Source organism: Thermothielavioides terrestris, chromosome 2 (genome assembly GCF_000226115.1).
Source record: "Thermothielavioides terrestris NRRL 8126 chromosome 2, complete sequence".
In the NCBI taxonomy this organism is placed as follows: domain Eukaryota; kingdom Fungi; phylum Ascomycota; class Sordariomycetes; order Sordariales; family Chaetomiaceae; genus Thermothielavioides; species Thermothielavioides terrestris.
In genome coordinates this window covers 8248516-8260975 of record NC_016458.1, presented here as the reverse complement: position 1 = coordinate 8260975, position 12460 = coordinate 8248516, and the positions used below count along the sequence as shown (strand labels likewise).

The window sequence follows — 12460 nt, the reverse complement described above, 5'->3', positions numbered from 1 at the left end:
TAGTAACAGTTAACCGAGGGAGCAAGAGGATCGCGGTAGGTATATAGCTAGTTAGCCGCGACTTCGATTAGGTCTCTACTTGCTAGAAAGCTAGTTTAGATAAGCTATAGCGTATAGGCTTCGAGGGCAGTATCCTCGGCGATCGTAAGGGCGGTCGGCCTCCTAGCGCTCTTGTTGAACAAGCTATAGTACCGCTCGACCTCCTTTAGAGACTTAACACGACGGGCGACCTATATTTTCGATACCTTGAAACGTCTTATAGCGTCACGTAGCGAGGGCTTCCTAGCCTTACGATAGTTGCAGGTATAGCGATCATAGCGTTCTACTACATCGAGTAGCTACCGTGTAGCCCGAACGTTTGTAGGCTCCTAAAGATGGTCCATTACTAGGCTAGACTGCGGTCTATAGTGCGGTTCGAAGTACGCCCTGTAGTACGGTCTATAGGGCGGTTCGAGGCGCGGTCTATAGGGCGGTTCAAGGCGCGCCCTATAGTACGGTCTGCAAGGCGGTTCAAGGCGCGCCCTATAGTGCGGTCTACAGGGCGGTTCGAGGCGCGCCCTGTAGTGCGGTCTATAGTGTAGTTCGAAGTGCGGTTTAGAGCGCGAATGTGGGCGTGATGATGTAGGTGGACGCGAATGCAGGGAAAAATGTATGGTGGAGTGTCCCCCAATTTTATGCTGTCCTATGATTTTGTCCCCCCCTCTCCGCAGGAGAGGGGGCAACTAAAACTAGGTGCAAGTGGAGCCCCCTGGTAGCGCATTGCACCTTTAACAACACTAGCAACATTGTCGATTTGTAGCGATTCCTGTGTGAGCGATTCCGATGTGTGATGCTGTGTAAGTTGGGTTAGGAGCGTACGGGCCGTACTTTGGGGTTGTAGTTCTAATGAAAATGGGTTGTGGATTTAATGGGTTCGATTTTGGACAGAAGACATATGTAATCCCCATTCCTTGCCTCTTGATCCTGAGCCAGGAGTGGTTTGCGTTGAATAGTCGCCAAGTCCTTGAGTATCATTTCCCTCGAACTAACAGAAACAGGAGTTTGACGATACAGCGGCCGAGACGGGTGGATAGAAGGAAGACGTGACGCACAAACAAGAGTGGGCCAAACACCCCCATCTCACCATCCAGGGGACCAGGATGGGACTTCTCTCCCACTCAACACATCATCTGCAGCGTCATGCGGTGTCTAAAGTTTACGAGTAACAACGACATCTTGCTCTTGGACTCACCACTTGGGCACAGGTGCATCTAGACAAGGGTGGCATCGAGGCAGACACAGCTACGGTATCCAAAAAGATGTGTGGGGTTGCAAGGCTGTTGCTCTGGTGCTTGAATGCGCTGGTCGCATGACGTATGCCCCCTCTATTGGGACGTTTACGTACGCGGCACAACGCAACAGGCAGGTGGCAGAACTCGTCTGTCATATAAATGCATACCTTAGGCTGATAAAGTCCTGACACGATTCCAGTACACCAGCTTGCTCACTTCTCTGCCCCAGACACTCGAATTCCACTCAGCTGTGAACCACTTTAAAGCTGCAACCATGCCTCGCTCGTATATCGTAGGTGGTTGCCCACAACAACTCGGACCCCCTTTTGCACATTCGCGAGATGCTAACCCCAGCGCGACAGGTGACCTGCAAAGACGGCGCCACCGACGCCGAGGTCGAGGCGTAAGACAAGCACGCCCTTCTGCTGGGTGCTTACAACAGCAATGTTCGACTGACCGCTGTGCAGGGCCAAGCAGGCAGCCCGCGACCAGGGCGGCAAGATCGGCCACGAGTACACATTGATCAAAGGCTTCCAGTAAGGAGGTTCTTCTCTTGCTCGGTTTGAGAAAAGGGGAGGACGTTGCTGACGCGAGATGCGCGAGCAGGGTCACTTTCGACGATGGCATTGTCCATACTCTGGAGAGCCACGACCACGTCAAGCACGTCGAGGAGGACTCGGTTGTTCATACACAATAGGGACACTGATCAGTTGCAAAGAGGGGGAATGCGGGGCACGCGATAAGCTGGTTACGGGCACGCAGCAGCGAGTTGATAACAACCTACTGTGGTACACTAGCTCACTGAAGCGACCCTGCTTGACTGGCAACGCCAACTGGCTTGCTGTTTAATTGGACTAAGCTCAGTCCGTATTTGGCAACAATGATCAGCGCTGATTCCAAGGGCCAACCTGATGAGCGTCCTGGAGTGTACTTCATGAGTTTCACTGAGTGTTGACGACGTCATTCAACTGCTACCAAGTACGGAATACTTTGGGACATGTGCTTTACCAAGTTCCTGCTGCCCTTTCAATTCGACTTCTTCCTTACCTTAGGGAGTGTGAGGAATTTCTCTTCCTTTTGAGTGAACTGTGTTGCGTGGAAGGCTTGGTAATTGACTCCCAGGGCTTTTTGTACTGTTTCGCGGAACTGTAGCCTATTGCGGTTAAAGACCCAGTCATCATAGACCACAGCAACTCGAGCCGTCCGATCTGCCTCCGATCTGTTTGACCTTTGACAAGAGTCATCTCCGTCGAGGTGCCCTCGTGAGCATCCCCAACTCAACCACGCTGCGCAAACATGCCGACATGAGACACGCCGTTGCGAGGCCGCTGTGGTCCATCCCCAGGGCCGTTCCCCGATCACTCAATTGCTGGCGCAGGGCGTCATCCAGGGCGTCGTCGACGTTGCAGCAGCCCCACGAAGCCTCGGTTGCGCAACACCACCACCACCACCGCCCGCACCAACACCCGCAGCAACAACATCGCGAAGGCGAGAGGCACGCTGGCCGGCCCGAGCACGATGTCGTTCCTCACCTGGCCAAGCAGCCCCTGCACCCGCTGAGCCTCGCGGATCTTGTCAAGTATGGCCTCCCTCTCCTGCGCCGAGGTCATAGTCGTTCTTGGTCATGGTCATGGTCATGGTCCTAACCGATGCTGCTTCTCCCCGTAGGCATGGCCGCCCTCCGCTCTCAGCTGAGGCCCTCCTCGCATCCGCCCGGTTCACGCTGTCGCTGCTGCCCATCCGCCTGGCGCACCGCATCCAGGCCCTGCGCAACCTCCCCTACATCGTCGTGTCGAACCCCAATATCAGCAAGATCTACAACAACTACCAACACTCGCTCTCGACGCTACTGCCCTGGCAGGGGCGCACCATCAGCAACTTGGAAGACGAGATCCGGTTCACCGAGGTGCTCGCCGAGCTCGTGCAGACACACACCGACACCATCCCCATCCTCGCCCGCGGCTTCCTCGAGTGCCGCAAGTACATCTCGCCTGCTGAGGTGACCCGCTTCCTGGACGAGCACTTGCGCGCCCGCATCGGCACGCGCCTCGTCGCCGAGCAGCACATCGCCCTCCACTTCAGCAGCACCCCGCACTTCGACTCCGCCGCGAGCCCGACGCCCTGGCCGGAGCACCCCAGCTACATCGGCGTGATTGACACCGCCCTGCGCCCGGCCCTGACCATCGACTCGTGCGGCGGCTTCGTGGCCGACATCTGCGAGCTCAACTACGGCGTGCGCCCGCGCTGGATCGTCGACGGCGAGCCCGACACCACCTTCGCCTTCGTGCCCATGCACCTCGAGTACATCGTCACGGAGCTGCTCAAGAACGCCTTCCGCGCGACCGTCGAGAGCGGCATGAACCGCGAGCCCGTGGTCATCACCATCGCGCCGGAGCCGCCGGCGGTCAAGTCCATCCGCCCGGACCCGCCCAGGGAATCCCGCGGCGGCGACTTCGACCGCGCCGACGCGATCGCGCCGCTCGACGACAACGCGCCCGGCGTGACCATCCGCATCCGCGACCGCGGCGGCGGCATCAGCCCGGACGTGCTGCCGCACATCTGGAGCTACTCGTTCACCACGTTCAGCGAGTCCGACGACGACGACGTGCCGGGCGCCTGGAGCAGCGCCGACGACGCCCTCAGCGTCATCTCCGCCGCCAGCAACGGCGCCGGCTCCTCCATCGCCGGCCTCGGCTACGGCCTGCCCCTCAGTCGCGCCTACGCCGAGTACTTTGGCGGCGGCATCGCCGTGCAGAGCCTGTACGGCTGGGGCACCGACGTGTATCTGCGGCTGAAGGGGGTCGGCAAGATAGAGTGAGTTGACGGCCAAGTTCCCGTATTCCTGTCTTCCCTGTTTCGGGGAACGGGGAGCGGTGGGACCTAGTTTGCTGATGGACCCTCTTCTGAGGAAGTAGGCAGTAAATAACATCGCCGAGGAAGGCGTAGGACGGACCTAAAACACTGGGCTGGTTGGGCACTGCGAGTTAGGCATCTACTGCGGAATGTAGAGGTCATTCTCATGGGAAAACATTTGGGCGTTACAGGGTGGTATGGCTAAGGCGTTCTGTGTTGGGTGCTGCTTTCTAGATGCTGCTATCAGTAAATACCACCAGGTATCCATCTACCCAGGCAATCAAAGAACATTTCTTCCAGTTAGTTGTGCGAGGGAACAGTGACTTTGGTTGTCAGAGGACTGAGCACTCCCAAGGACGCCTCACATTAGTGCTAAGGCAGCCAGTTAACAGATGCCTACCGAGTGGTGTTTGCGCTCAGTTCGACGCCACGATCGCTCACGCCAACACTAATCTACTCCTGAGTGAGGGGAGAGAGCAGAAGGCTGTACACAGGAGACTGGTTAGTGGCCAACCCATCATGCAGCAGCGCTTGAGTAGCATGTCCCATGCGATTCTCGGCCAAGCTTCCCCTGTTACACATGAGAGAGTAGATAGGTAGGAAAAGAGCCATGATCAACACGACATGCCACACCCATACACGACCCCTATCATCCCAATCATCATCAGCAGCAGCAGCAGCCAAACTAGCTGCTGTCACTCCCAACTTCACTACCAATACTTAGAAATCCTCCTCCACTTTCCAACCTCGCAGGACTTGGCCGAAGTCGACTTGACTCGACTTGACCGGATCCAAAACGACAACAAGAACGCTCTCCCTAAGAATAAAGACATGCACGACAGCAAGGCAAACCAACCCAACCCAAGTCATGAAGAACCGGATGCGAGCGACGACGACGACGACGATGGCAATGACAATGATGACAATGATGATGATGATTACGATGAATTACTACATAACGTTACCCCCTTTTAAAAACATGGAAGTTATCTAGATAAATAGATAGGAAAAAACCCTTCTTTCGATCTCCACCAAACAAACCGGCCGGTAGATCACCAAGATAGCGCTAGATGAGACAGTTTTGAGCAAAGACATGCTTGTGAGTGACTGACAGACAGACAGCAGAGCAGAGCAGCAACATGAAGGGAGAGAGATGACGATCCAAAGCCCCTGACAGTAGAAAAGCATATTACCACATAGTGACACCCAGCAATGATTGATGAACCAAACCAAACCAACCAAACTCAACAAACCAAACAATGAACAAACAACCCATTTTTCTATCCCCCGCACCGCACAAGGCAGGCACAAGACAGGCAGGCGCAGGCACTACATATTGGCCAACTCATTGTCGATCTGCCGATCCATGAACGTGCGCCGCTCGCCGACCAGTTCCGTCTGCAGCCGCTGCTCGACCAACGCGCGGACCTGCTTCTTGGTGACGGTGTCGAGGTCGACCTCGCGCAGGACCGACTGGATGGCCTCGATGATGGCCGCGTCGTCGGGCGCGCCGCCGCCGACGCCGCCGGAGATCCCCATGCCGCCGCCGCCGAACGAGCCGGTGCTGAGGTCCGCGTGCAGGCCGAGCCTGCTCTGGCTCTGGCTCTGCTGGAGCATGCTGGTGGAGGCCATGGAGAGGCGGTTGGCGACGCTGCCGCGCTGGCCGGCCGGCGGGAAGTCGGAGTAGGGCGTGTGGCTGCGGCGCTGCTGCTGCAGGTCGGCCATGGGGGCGCCCATGGACATCATGCTCTGGCGGTGGGCCAGGTTGGGCTGGGGGTTGTCGGTGTAGGGGGTGGCGCCGACGAAGGTGCTGGAGCGATTCATGAAGGGTGTCCCCGGGGTGCCGGGGGTCGGCGGCATGTAGGCGCCTGCGCCGCGGCCGGGAAGCCCGGTGAGCACGGAGGGCTGGCGGACGGAAGAGTAGACCGACTTCATGTCGTCCATCTCGTAGTTTTCGTCGTAGATCCCCATGCCGCCGTCGAGGCCAACCTTCTCCGGGTGGCCGCCGCGGCGGCCGGGGAGGTTGTTGGCGAGCGCGTAGTCGTCCCAGCGCTGGAGGGGGATGGAGCGCGGGTCGAAGCCCTCGTCGTCCACGGCGACCACCTGCTTCTTGCCCGACTCGCCGATCACGATGCGCGTGTTACCCCAGGTGAAGTTGTCCTGGTTCCAGAACGAGTAGATGGGCAGGATGAAGGCGTATACCGGGAAGGCGATGATGTAGATGATCATCCAGCCGATGTGCTGCCACTGGCGTTTGAGAACGAAAATCAACGCCTGGAGGCCGTACACGGCCGCAAGCATGACGATGGAGATCAGCGGGAACGGTCCGGTGCGGGTGATGACCGTGTACAGCAGCCAACCGAGGTAAACACAGGTCGCCGGGAGGATGATGGTGCCGAACAGGTCGATGAACACGACAAAGCGCATCGAGAAGCAGCAGAAGCCGCACATCTCTGGCAGGAACATCAGCTCGACGAGGTTGTGGATGGTGGAGTTGATCCAGCGACGGCGCTGAGACAGCAACACACTCCACTTCTCGGGCGCGGCCGTCTGGCAGTAGGCATCCGGGATGAACTTGAACGACATGTGCGGGAAGTACTTGGTCATCAAGGTCGTCAAGTAACGATCCTCACCGAGCGACAGCAGGTTCTTCTTGTGGAGCGTGTCCACGTTGCAGACGCTGTAGTCGCGGATCACGTTGTCCGAGATGATCAGGGGCCGCCCGCGGTCCGCAGTCCGCAGCCGGTACATGCAGAAACTGGTAATTCGGTCAGTGAGTTTAGCTAACCAGCAGATAGATTCACGGTCACATACCATCCAGGCAAACAGGTGACGCTGCCGAAGAGGGACTCGAAAGCCTTGGCGAGATGGTGCGAGATGTAGTACTCGTAGACTTGAATCATGGTCCACCACGAGCGCTCCTCGTTCTGCAAGCTCGTCTCGCCGCAGATACCAGCAATCTTGGCGTCGTTGGCACAGGCCGCAACGAGCCGGTTGAGCGAGTCCTCGCGAACACAGGTATCGGCGTCGACCATCAGAAGATATTCGTAGAGCTCGGGGTCCACACCGATGATGTTGTTGATGTGGTGGAACATCTCCAGCTCGAGCGGGTTCATCGGGGCGCGGTGGTGAACGCGGTTGAGGAAGCTCAAGAGCAGGATCTGCGAGTCACGCTTGCCGCGGTTGCCAGGCTTCGTCTTCTCGCGCTCCGACTCCTTGCCAACCTTGACGACCACGATATACGGAACGACGTTGCCTTCGTACTCGTACAGGCCGGAGTAGACCTTGCCGTAGTTGAGCTGCTCGCTGCCGGTGCCGACCGACTTGAAGGGCAGGGCGGGCGGGTCGACCTTGGGATCAACACCGAGGATGTCGAGGACGATCTTGGGCGTGGGGCGGTCGTTGCCGGCGCCAACGATGACGCCGTCGCAGATGACGCAGATCAGCTTCCGCTTGTTGTCGTACTGCAGGGCCGTGAGCGAATCGAGCGCCTTGCGCAGCGAGTCTTCGCCTTCGGTGTATGCGGGCACCTGGCAGATGACGAACTTGTCCTGCGGCGACGGCCGTCTCTTGGAGCCGAACTGCAGGGCCGAGATGAACTTGATGCCAATGACGGCGCACAGGACGATGGTGAACGCGACCAGAATCCACTTGTTGACCTGGCACTTGGGTGAGTTCCTGAAGTCGGTGATGCCAATGTAGAAGCGGTTGTTGAGGCAGTTGAGCGTGTTGGCGATGTTGGCGCTCTCGGTTGCGTTGGAGCTGGCCTTCTGGACAATGCTGGCGAACTGGGTGGTAAGGTCCTGGCCGGGATTGTTCTTGACCGCGTCGACGATCTGCGAGTTGAGGAAGGCCCACCGGGCATTGTTGTTTTCAATTTTTTGCGTGTACATGTAGTCGGTCAAGTCGTAAATCCTGTCCTCCCAGATGAACCACATGTGGTTCTCGTTTGCTCCCTCCGACAGGATCTGGTTCGGATCCCAAACGAGTTCGCCCGCGTAGTATTCTTTCATCCGGGGTAAGAATTTGGTGGAGTACCAGTCAATCTGACGCATATCGCTGGTCGGATCCATCGCGTACGGTCCCGAGTCGTGGACGGCATTTGGATACTCCTGTGTCGTGTTGAGAGTGAGCCTGATGGTGTCGTCGGACACCAGGCCTGGGCACGCCAGGGTGAGCGGCGGGATGAAATAGTTGTCCATGTCCAGGCCAGCCAATGGCTGCATGACATCGGCGGTAGTCGGGTCCGCAGTTGTGCCATGCTGCAGCCTCCAGAAGCTGGTGATATCGTAGACCTTGCCGCGCACGCTGACCCAAAAATCATCGGCTCCCTGGTGGTGTGACACCTCGTCCCGAGACCAGGCCTTGTCGTAGTTGGGACAGAGCAGGCGACCGAAGAAGATGATCCAAAAGACGATGATGGCATTCAGAATGACGATGAAGAAGCAGATGACGAGCTTTTCCCGCCAGGCCATGCGCACGTCGGGGCGCTTCATGCGACCGACGTACCGAAGAAGAGGCGACGGGATCCAGAAGGTCAGGATCCAGACCAGGGTAACCCACGCCCTTCTCCCGGACGAGACGGGCTGCTCCTCGATCTTCTTGCCTTCCGCAAGGTCCGGGTCCAGGTTGCCAACGAACTGGCCTTCGGCGTTGTAGAAGACATCGCCCCTGTGGTTGTCGCCCTTGTGGCCGAGCCCGTAGTCGCCGTTGCTGTTGCTGACGTTGCGCATGCCCGTCATGGCGGTGGGCGCGATGGAGGGGGCTACCGCGGGACGCATCCCGCCGAGAGTTGCCTGGCTCATATTCCTCTGGTGGACAAGCTGTTCGTGGCTGCCGTTGGAGGAAGCGTCGTGGAACGGCTGCGGCGGGAAGAAGCTGCTGCCCGCGGCGGAATAGCCCGACCCGAGACCGGCGGGAGGCATCATGTTGGGCATGCTCCCGAGCCTCTCGGCCTCGCCGGGCTTGAGGTCTAGAATGCTCTCGGCTTCCCACCAAGCGTTTTCCCTCATCCACACGCGCTCGCGGCCGACAACGACTTCACCGTTGGTCCAGCCACGCTCCAGAATCCAGCTCTCGATGCCATCACGGCCGTCCATGCAGCCCAGCACACGGTAGCGGCGGACAAACTCGTCGAAGTCGAAGTCAACCGTGTAGTCGAGGCGCTTGTTACGGCGATTCGACCACTCAGGTAGCCGCCAGGCCCGCAGTTGCCTCGACACCGTCCCGGCGGACCAAGCCGAGTTGACCGACGGCAAGGCCGCCAGGCTAGCCGGCGATTCATCGGTGGGGTGGATGCACAGGTGGTACCACGCGCGACTGGTGCTCAAGAGGGCGGGGAGGTCGATACGGCCGCTGCGGCCGAGGTTGATCCCCTCCGCGGGGACGGGGAACAGCAGCTGCTTCAAAAAGCCGTCATCCTCGGCGGCTAGGCCAACCTTTTCGAGCAACTCTTCCCGCTTCTCGAGCATGCGTTGCCTCTCCCTCCCGAGAGACCCGACTACGATGCCCAGCTCCGGCCCGACCTCGGCCACGGCAGTCTGCATCTCACGCAAAACAGAACTGCCCGCGGGGGCGATCTCAACGCCGTCCTGCTTCATCTCGGCATTGATGCCCTGGTTGTCGTCGAAGATGCCTCGCATGGCAACGGCCTTACCCAGGTTGGGATCGGGGATCTCGAGGAAGTGGAGGCACACGGTATCGCCGGTGTCATCGAGGGAGATCGGCGCCCCGTCGCCCTGGCTGCCGTTCGCGGACTCCTCTCCGTCTCGGATGCGGGTCATCTGGGCGGCAATGGCTTCGTTGGCCTTCCTGATGACCCAATCCACCAGGGCTTCGTACAGACCGCCGAGGAGCGTGGCACGGTCCTCGGTAGAACATTGTCTCGCGAGCACCTCTGGCTCGAGACCGAGGAGGCCAGCAACGTCCTCGCACACCTCGTCCAGCACCTCTTCGTCAACGTCGTAGTCGACCGTGTCGCCCAGCTTCAAGAGACCGGCGAGGGTGGAGATGAAGTTGCGGTGGGCGGACCCCTTGATGCCGATCTCCTTCAGGGCGGAGCGAAAATCATCGGCAGCGGCACCGTCGTCGGCGGTGGGCAGGTAGGAGGGGGGATCATATGTGCCGGAGCGGGCCAGCAGGCGGTAACTGGAGGCGCCCTTGAGACCGAGGAACTCCCGCTCGGCGGGGGTGGAGGCGGAGGTGAGCAAGTAGTAGAAGACATCGAAAGCGCGGTAGCCGGGCTCGGCTGGGATACGAAGCAGGCCCTTTTCCGTGTCAATGCCGCCTTGTGACAAGGCAACCGACGCGCCAACTATGTGCCCGGCAAGGTTAAGGGTCAGGGAGACGCCCAGGGCAATCTGCCTGGGAGCCGAGGGGTTGTAGGGGGTGACGCAGCGGAGGAAGGGCTCAACAGCCTGTAGGGACTGGAGGATTGAGGAGGGGACCGCGACGGGAAGCGACGAGAGGGCGGGCCGGAGAAGCGAAGGTGTGGACGTGTGGAGGGACCTGGGCACAGTCAGCGAGGCAGAACTGGGGGATATATCCGCACCAGGGACGGCCTACCCAAATATGATGCAGCCATCCTCGGCGCGGCGGCGGGCATGTTCCCACGCCCTTGTTATGAGGTCCGCGTCTATGGTGCCGCCAACAGCGCCGCTGGGGCCCGGCTGCGAGGCCGTGAGCCATGTGTTGACGACGAGACTGGTCCCCGAATCAAGGTGGTATGGTTGGGACGAGAGGTAGATATTGTGCACCGAGTTGAGCAGCGTCGTGGCCGACACCTGGGCGGACTGCTGTCCCCGTGGGCCGCCGAGGTTTGACTCGGAGGCCATCGAGTACATCGACATGCGGTTCGCCATGGTGTCAAGGGGTCAGTTGTGTCGCCCCTAGAGAGGGGACGGAAACACGATCACGCGAGCGTTCGTTCGTTCGTCGGACTCCCGAGCTGTCCTTGAGAGCGGAGGGGTGTGTGTTGACAATCCCGACTTTCCCACGTCTACGGCGCCGTGGCTCGCCCGGATGCGGTGCAAGGACCAAAAGCGAGTGTCGTCGGAGAAGCGAGCGGTATGGCTATGGAATTTGCCGAGGGACGAGGGCTCTTCGAGGCGGCAACGGGCCACTCTCATGCCCTGGATGCCAGCGCCCCCCTTCCACGCACGGAGCCTGTGATTTCAGCCCTCAAAAACCGAGCGAGATACTGTGTAGTAGGAGAAAAGCAGCCTGCAACGACCGGAAGGGAAAGGGGAAGAAAGGAAAACAGACCGCCAGAGCGAGTGAGACGGTTGTGCAAAGGCAGCGAGGGTACAACGCGGAAAAGAAGGCAAGATCCGGATCGCCCTGCCACAAACGAGCGTGTGTGTTGCTGCAAAGCGGTCTCCCCAGACAAGATCCGTCACTGCGCTAGTTACCCAGTAGGTTCGTCTGGTTTGGCTGCGGTCTGACTACGCTACGGCGGGCGGCAGCCGCAAACTGCGCATTGACTATCGGCACCCTGATGGGGTGGCTGGTGTGCGGGGGTCTGGATGCGCCGAAAGAAAGCTCTGGGTCATTGGTCATTGGCCTCCGCCCGGGAAACGCATGGAATGCTTTTTCAGGACGTTCACAGTCCCAAGTTCAACCACGTACGGAGTACACACACCAACCCGGTGGCACTTTGACGGATACAGGCATGCAAAAGTCCAATCATTGCGATTGCGCAACGCTACTTCAAGACAGGTTCATTTGCAACGCATTCCGTCCGGGATATCCTTTCTCATTCAGTCAAGCCGACCCAGCAGCGTGGTGGGCTGTTGCAGCTCCCCAAGTTCGATCCGCGGTGATGCTGCCCTGTTGCACGCCACCCACCCGGGAGTGGCGCGCTTTTGAGCCGGCAACGCTGGGCCACAGAAAAGGGGGTCTCCGGTGGCAGTGGATGGTCGAATACGAGGCCACCTCACCTTGCCAAGGAACATGAGATGGAAAGCTTGTGGCCGAATGATGCTGTCTCCACAGGACGACCAACTCTTCGTCCTCCGCATGACACGGCATTCATGCAGAAATTCTGTTCGTTTCCCGTCCCGATGCCAGGTTTCCAACTGCCCACCATCAGTACCTTCCGTCGTAGTTTTGGTGTCGCGCTGCCACATCCTTCTGCACCCACGCAATCACTGGCCCAAGCAAGGTGGAGATTTGCTTTTTTTAGCCAGATTTTACACTAAGGTACCTAACTGCCCGTGTAAGGCGTTACTTGTACACTCTATTCCGTCCACTACACTTTGGACAGCCCAGCGTAGTGTACTTCCTTGTTGTGAACACAATTCCTCTGAGTCCGTGTAATTCTCCAGATTACTGCCGAG

The 12460-nt window shown here is 58.9% G+C and overlaps 3 protein-coding genes across 3 annotated transcripts; 2 read left to right on the top strand and 1 right to left on the bottom strand.

Annotated features, from left to right (window-relative positions):
• Positions 1–1502: 1502 nt before the first annotated feature.
• Positions 1503–2176, top strand: THITE_107151 (uncharacterized protein). Its single transcript, XM_003653376.1, has 4 exons — positions 1503–1563; positions 1634–1674; positions 1739–1807; positions 1878–2176. Exons 1-4 carry the CDS (start codon positions 1546–1548, stop codon positions 1966–1968), a joined length of 219 nt encoding a protein of 72 aa, XP_003653424.1. The 5' UTR covers positions 1503–1545; the 3' UTR covers positions 1969–2176.
• A 229-nt stretch (positions 2177–2405) lies between these two features.
• THITE_2115883 (uncharacterized protein) lies at positions 2406–4276 on the top strand. The gene is made up of 3 exons (XM_003653375.1): positions 2406–2850; positions 2940–4085; positions 4187–4276. Exons 1-3 carry the CDS (start codon positions 2576–2578, stop codon positions 4191–4193), a joined length of 1428 nt encoding a protein of 475 aa, XP_003653423.1. The 5' UTR covers positions 2406–2575; the 3' UTR covers positions 4194–4276.
• Positions 4277–5088: 812 nt separating this feature from the next.
• On the bottom strand, positions 5089–11087 carry THITE_2115879 (glycosyltransferase family 2 protein). Its single transcript, XM_003653374.1, has 3 exons — positions 10689–11087; positions 6939–10631; positions 5089–6882 (listed from the first exon to the last, which is right to left on the bottom strand). Exons 1-3 carry the CDS (start codon positions 10982–10984, stop codon positions 5454–5456), a joined length of 5418 nt encoding a protein of 1805 aa, XP_003653422.1. The 5' UTR covers positions 10985–11087; the 3' UTR covers positions 5089–5453.
• Between the last annotated feature and the right edge of the window lie 1373 nt (positions 11088–12460).